This window comes from Setaria viridis, chromosome 8, assembly GCF_005286985.2.
Source record: "Setaria viridis chromosome 8, Setaria_viridis_v4.0, whole genome shotgun sequence".
In the NCBI taxonomy this organism is placed as follows: domain Eukaryota; kingdom Viridiplantae; phylum Streptophyta; class Magnoliopsida; order Poales; family Poaceae; genus Setaria; species Setaria viridis.
The window spans coordinates 3651566-3657235 of record NC_048270.2 but is presented as its reverse complement, the minus strand read 5'-3'; the positions used below and the strand labels follow the sequence as shown (position 1 = coordinate 3657235).

Below are 5670 nucleotides of genomic sequence, written 5' to 3'. Positions count from 1 at the left end.
AGGTTTTGGCATTTAGGATCCAATCATCATCTAGATTTTACCCAAAATTCAAATTTTAAGAATCCATCCAAAATCTAGCTTTTCAAAATCTACATTACGATCCAAACGGGACATTAGTCTTTTTTAAAAAAAAATCAAAACAAAGATTTGATCACATCTACGCGTGCCCAAAATCTCCGACACCATCAATCTAGCCATCCCAAAAGTGGGGGGAAAAAAGAAAAGAACACCAAGCAAGCCCGGTCGCCCCCGTCCGCAGTCCGCACTCGCGCAGCACGCAGGCGGTTGGCGGCCGTCGTCACCGTCGCCTAGATCTCCCCTCCGGCGCGCGTGGCGCCGTCACACCCGTCCCGTTGCCGTCCCTCCCCTGCCCCTTCCGCCACCTTCCAATCCTCTCCAGTCTCGGCCTCTGCCCTTCGCGGCCGTAGGACTCGCCTCCTCCCTCCCCATTCCGTGCCCCCGCCGCCCCGACGACACCATCCGCCCAGCGCCGAGCGTGTGCGCTGCCCGGGCCAGCGGCGCCCACGGCCGCCACTGCCTCTCGGCGGCGGCCCGCCGCGTTATCATGTGCAGGTAAGGTGACATTCCGCTGTGCAGAGTTCAGATTGGTAGTTGAGCTTCAAATTACAGTCGAGATTCTCAAATCTCCAGCTTGAAGCTCTGGAGCTAACCAATTGGGGGCTCATTTTCGTAGCTTTGATTTCCGTCCACTCGTTGGAAGTTTCCCAAATTTTAACCTGCGGGTTCAAATTTTCTGAAGAGAGCTCGAAATTTGAGCTGAAAGTTCACTCTTCAATTGATATTCTGTCTATTCTAACTGTAATGCAATTTGAACGTGAGGGAAGGAGAAAGAGAAGTTGGAGTGATGGTTTTCTTCCCCCAGTTAAGTTTCTATCTGGTGGCAGCCTGAGTTAGTTCTCGCTGGGAATACTTCTGTATCGATTTAAAGCCGACATTCACTTAAGCATTTTAGACTAGAAAGCAGTACCAAGATATGTTCTCAGTGATGATTGGTGGACTTTGAAACTGTTTGTGCAATCACACAGTAGCGAGTAATGTGCCTCCCAGTTATAGTACAAACGTTTAGTAGTTATGTATTCCTTGACTGGTGAATCCACCCCTCATTTTTTCATGTACCTGAAACAAACAAAACCTAGTGAATTGATTGGAGTCCTGTAGTTAAGTTAGTTTGTACAAAGCATTTACTCAAAGATTTAATTTTTAGAATTCCTACTTATTTCAAGAACTTATAACCAGTGTTCATACAGTAGATAAACAGCAAACATGTTAAGTCTAGTTATTCACTAGTACCATCAATGAGGATGACGTACATAATTGTACATCTTGTTATAAGCGCTTGTACTATACTATTGTATACATAGTCCTATTTGTATTTTCATAATTTGGATTGGTCATTCAGTCACTGAAGTCTTGAAACTCTATTGGTTGATTTTGCTGAAAATGTCATAGTTGTTTGCTTATTGTTAAATTAATTTCCTACGTTGACAATGTGTAACTCGGCCTTAACTTGTTCATTGGAGAATATTGTGTATAATTTGCTCATTGTTTGTTCTAGTGCAGTTTGAAGTATGATCATTGAGGTTGTGGGCTTGTGGCTAAAGAAGCTGCTAGGATCGATTGGCTGTCATAATGGACAAGATACAATCTGATTGCCCTTATCCTGGATGTTTCTTTTGTGTTATGAAGGAGGCAAACCCTAGTAAACGAAAGGCAAGTGTGCTAAAGTTCTTTAGGGAACTTCCTTCCCAAGATGACGACGGTCAAGTTCTCCCTATTAGCGGTCTCTGGAATACAGCGATGGCTCATCCAAATGATCCTGAGTTCATCAACTTGGGCATATTTGAATGCATGGCATCTCTTATATGGAAGGGATTGAAAAACAGGCGTTGGCTTGCACATGATCAGAATATTTACATCCCATATTATGCAGCTCACATAATTGGATCATATACAATGAATATGGAGGAATTTGCCGAGTGTGCTGTTCGTGCTGGTGTAATACCTCCATTAGTCGAACTGTTAAGAGGTAGGCTGATGTGGGTGGAACAAAGGGTTGCTGTTAGAGCTTTGGGGCATTTGGCTACATATCCTAGCACATTTCCTGCAGTTGCTGATCATGGGGAAGTACTTGAACTTGCCATTCAACTTGCTTCGAGCTCCCTAGAGATTGTGTACTCTCACTTTTACCAATTTGCGGATCAAAGACTTGGTTACCATTGTGACCTTCTTACTCGTGGCATGGGTGGTGTGGAAATGGAATCCCGCAAAGCTGAGGAATGGGCAAGTCAGGTGCTGTGCTGGTCTTTGCAACTCATTAACTGCTTTGCATTTAAGCCTGAATTCCTCCATGATATTTGCAAGGCTGATTTTCTAGTCAAGTTACCTGGAATGTGGGGTGGGCTTGTGAATGAGAACTCACCTGCTGGTGTTGGTTTGCTAAGAACAATCTGCCAGAGCAAGGTTGGCCGAGGTCATGTTGCTAACATTCCTGGTACTATTGATGCTTTATGCAATATCGCTCGTTCTTCAGATGACTGGCAATACATGGCAGTTGATTGTCTGATGTGGTTAGTGCAGGATGCTAGTACTTGTCGTAAGGTAAGATCTTCTAAAATAGATTTTGCTTGCTCAAACGGGTTACGTTTAGGACCTAAAACATGACAACTATGCACAGCAGCTTAGAACTGATGACTAGTGAAAAATAAAATAACAAGAGTTCCTCATAAACAAGAAATAAGAATATTTATCCAATCTTTTAGAAGCCAGGTTGGGATTTTATTCCTCTTTGTAATCGAATGCTTCAGGAGTAGTTATGCGTGATGGTTTACTGAAATAACATTGTGCTAAAATGCATACTCTTTTTTCTGGTTCAGTCTGAATTCAGTCAGCATCTATCTATTAACTGTAATTTTGTTATCTAACTTACTTAATGTTTCCTCCCTTTGTGCAGGTTATAGATAAAGTTGCACCAACACTGATAGATTTAGCAGATATTTTGACACTGGGTGATTACAAAAAGCTTGGCGACACAATTGTTACAGTCCTCCAAGAATGTATGCAACAGACTGGAAACTCACGCGGCAGAATTAGTACTCAGACCAAGGAAGCAATTGATGAGCTCTTGAGATGCAAGCAAAGTTTGAAATTGGAAAAGAGTATGCCGAAGGAGGATCTTTATATAAAACAAGCTGCAGCATTGGTCGTGAAGTTGGAAGGAAATTCCCTGTTCTCTTCTGGGAATATAGCAGGTGCTGCAGAGAAATACTCAGAAGCACTTGCGCTATGTCCAGTGAAGTGTAAGAAAGAGCGGGTGGTGCTTTACAGCAACCGAGCTCAGTGTTATCTTCTCCTGCAACAGCCATTGGCTGCCATAAGCGATGCTAGTCGAGCATTGTGCCTTCATAGTCCTGTGAATCGTCATGCCAAGAGTTTGTGGAGAAGAGCTCAAGCATATGATATGCTTGGTTTTGCAAAAGAGAGCTTGTTGGATGCAATTCTTTTCATAAACGAATGCTCTCAGTCAAGCGATCCTGACTTATCCCTGAAGCAGAACAAAGTTCCTGATTATGCTGAGCAATTGGTGAAGAAGCAGATGCGTGTCACTTGGCTATTCAGGGAAGCAGCTCTGAAGCATGGAGGTGTGCATTGTGAAGGAAATGCTAGTAATGCTTTTGGTCAGGAGGCTGATGACTCTGAGTGGGAAACAGCTAGTGAAAGCGATGCTGAGAATGATGCCAGGAGAGAAGCAGATGATGAAACTGAATGGAAGAATCATGGCCTACCACTACCAGGATGATTTCTGTGAGAAAAGCTGAGGAACAGGCATGGATTGTTTACATGGGATAGCTTTGCAACAAGAAATGTCAGTCTTTTGGTAAAGATAATTTCAAGCATTGGCACTTTCTGTTTTTTTGCAAATTCCTTTGCTATTTATATTTCACATTTTCGCATGTAACATTTCTTAGCAATTTATATGTTGCTGATCTATGGCAGGCTGAACCTGTATTTGGAAGGTGTCGCACTGAGCAGCTACAGATGCAGCTGCTGGGCCTTGTGCACTATCGAGCATCAATGCTTTCAAAAGGAACGATCTGGTGTCATTTTTATTGTCCTCATCAGAAGGCAGCTCAATTGAATTCATTTCCCTCATCGCTGGGTCAGTTAAGTTGCACCTGTGACCGTTCAGTTTGCTCTTCTCATGTGTCAGTCCTGTGTTTGTGTTTGATGTTTGTAGAATATGTTTCACCAGTTTGTCAACTCTTTTTTTTTTCTGACTTTTGAAGTTTTGCGAAGAGGCCATAATCCTGGCACTCTTCCCTTTCCATTGGGCTTATCTGTAATCTGTATGGAGGTGTACTTGGATTTTGGTATACCATGTCAGTTGTTACCTGATATAACAAGTAGGGGTTTATAGATTGGTTCATGCTCTTATGTCAAAATTAGTGCGCTAGGGTCTTGCTCTGCTTGCCTGTTGGAACCTTTTGAAGGTGTTGTTGGGACGCAAAATGCTAACAAATGTGTGCTTCCAACAAGCACATCAATGTTTCATATAATATATAACAAGATTCTACTGAAGCTGAAGGGTGTATGAATTGTACTGCTACTGCACCTTCTGCAAGGATACTCTGTACATCTTCCCTTTGATCTCTTGCTTCCTTTTGGTGCCGGGCAGCACAGAAACAGTGCCGCCATAGAAGAAAGTCGAGCGTTTTCCATACAGGCTCTCTACATTATAAGGAATTCCAGTGCTGCACGAAACCGAACCGTGCGGCTTCCACGGTTTTCTTTGCACTTGTTTGCTCGAGTGTTATGGTTGACCTACGAGAGTCTGCATGTGTGGATTTGACTTGTACTTGTCAAAGGCTAGTAAGACATCAGCCTCTACGTGGCTGCTGGTCAAGCCGTTGGTGATTATCCAAGCCTGATGGAAGACACATGCTTTTAGGTCCAGGCAGATGGTAGCGGCGGATATTATGGACATGCAGCATCAGCGTCAGTCTGTAATTTGTGTTTCCCTTTTGCCTCCTATTCCAACACCTCCAATCTTCCTTATCTTCTCTTGACTACATCTTTCACTCTGCTGGTGTGCTGGTGTTTTGTATTTTTGTTGAATTGTCTGTGCAGCCCGGTAGCACTAGGTATATATAGGCAGCCATGTATTATGCCAATGCCACTGGATTTTTTTTCCCTTCTTACTACATCTTTCAGCCAGCTCTTAGTTCCTTTTTATCCCCTTCACAAAAAAAAAAAAGACTAAATAGAAGAAAAAAAATACCACACCTCATCTGAAAACCCGTTGTGAAGCATTTTGTTAATTTCCTCGTACACAGAACCATAAATGTGAAGAATAATAGCGTCTTTAGATTCAAGGACGCCAGGCATATGGCACTCTGCTATGTGTACACAAATGTAAAGGTAGACTTGATTATCCCTATTAATGTCTAAAGCCGGCAGCCATCAACAACTTCTAACCAAAGAATCAAAGCATCACATTTTAAAGAAGAAAAATAGCCAACTTCCGAAAAGCTCAAGTGTCCTGAACAACAGGATCACACAACTGAAATTACTCCTGATTTAATAACTTGAAACTATTCCGCACCCAATTAAGCTCGATTATATTGGATCTGGTGAAATTAGGATACCGACCAA

General features: G+C 42.7%; 1 protein-coding gene across 3 annotated transcripts; it reads left to right on the top strand.

Annotated features, from left to right (window-relative positions):
* The first annotated feature begins 237 nt into the window (after positions 1-237).
* On the top strand, positions 238-4444 carry LOC117833688 (uncharacterized). Of its 3 annotated transcripts, none has more exons than XM_034713282.2 (4): positions 238-573; positions 1582-2619; positions 2972-3883; positions 4015-4444. In XM_034713282.2, exons 2-3 carry the CDS (start codon positions 1651-1653, stop codon positions 3815-3817), a joined length of 1815 nt encoding a protein of 604 aa, XP_034569173.1. In that variant the 5' UTR covers positions 238-573; positions 1582-1650; the 3' UTR covers positions 3818-3883; positions 4015-4444. The 3 variants fall into 3 exon arrangements, with proteins under 3 accessions (XP_034569173.1, XP_034569171.1, XP_034569172.1); XM_034713280.2 differs by having other exon boundaries at positions 2972-3895; XM_034713281.2 differs by having other exon boundaries at positions 1577-2619; positions 2972-3895.
* The last annotated feature ends 1226 nt before the right edge of the window (positions 4445-5670 follow it).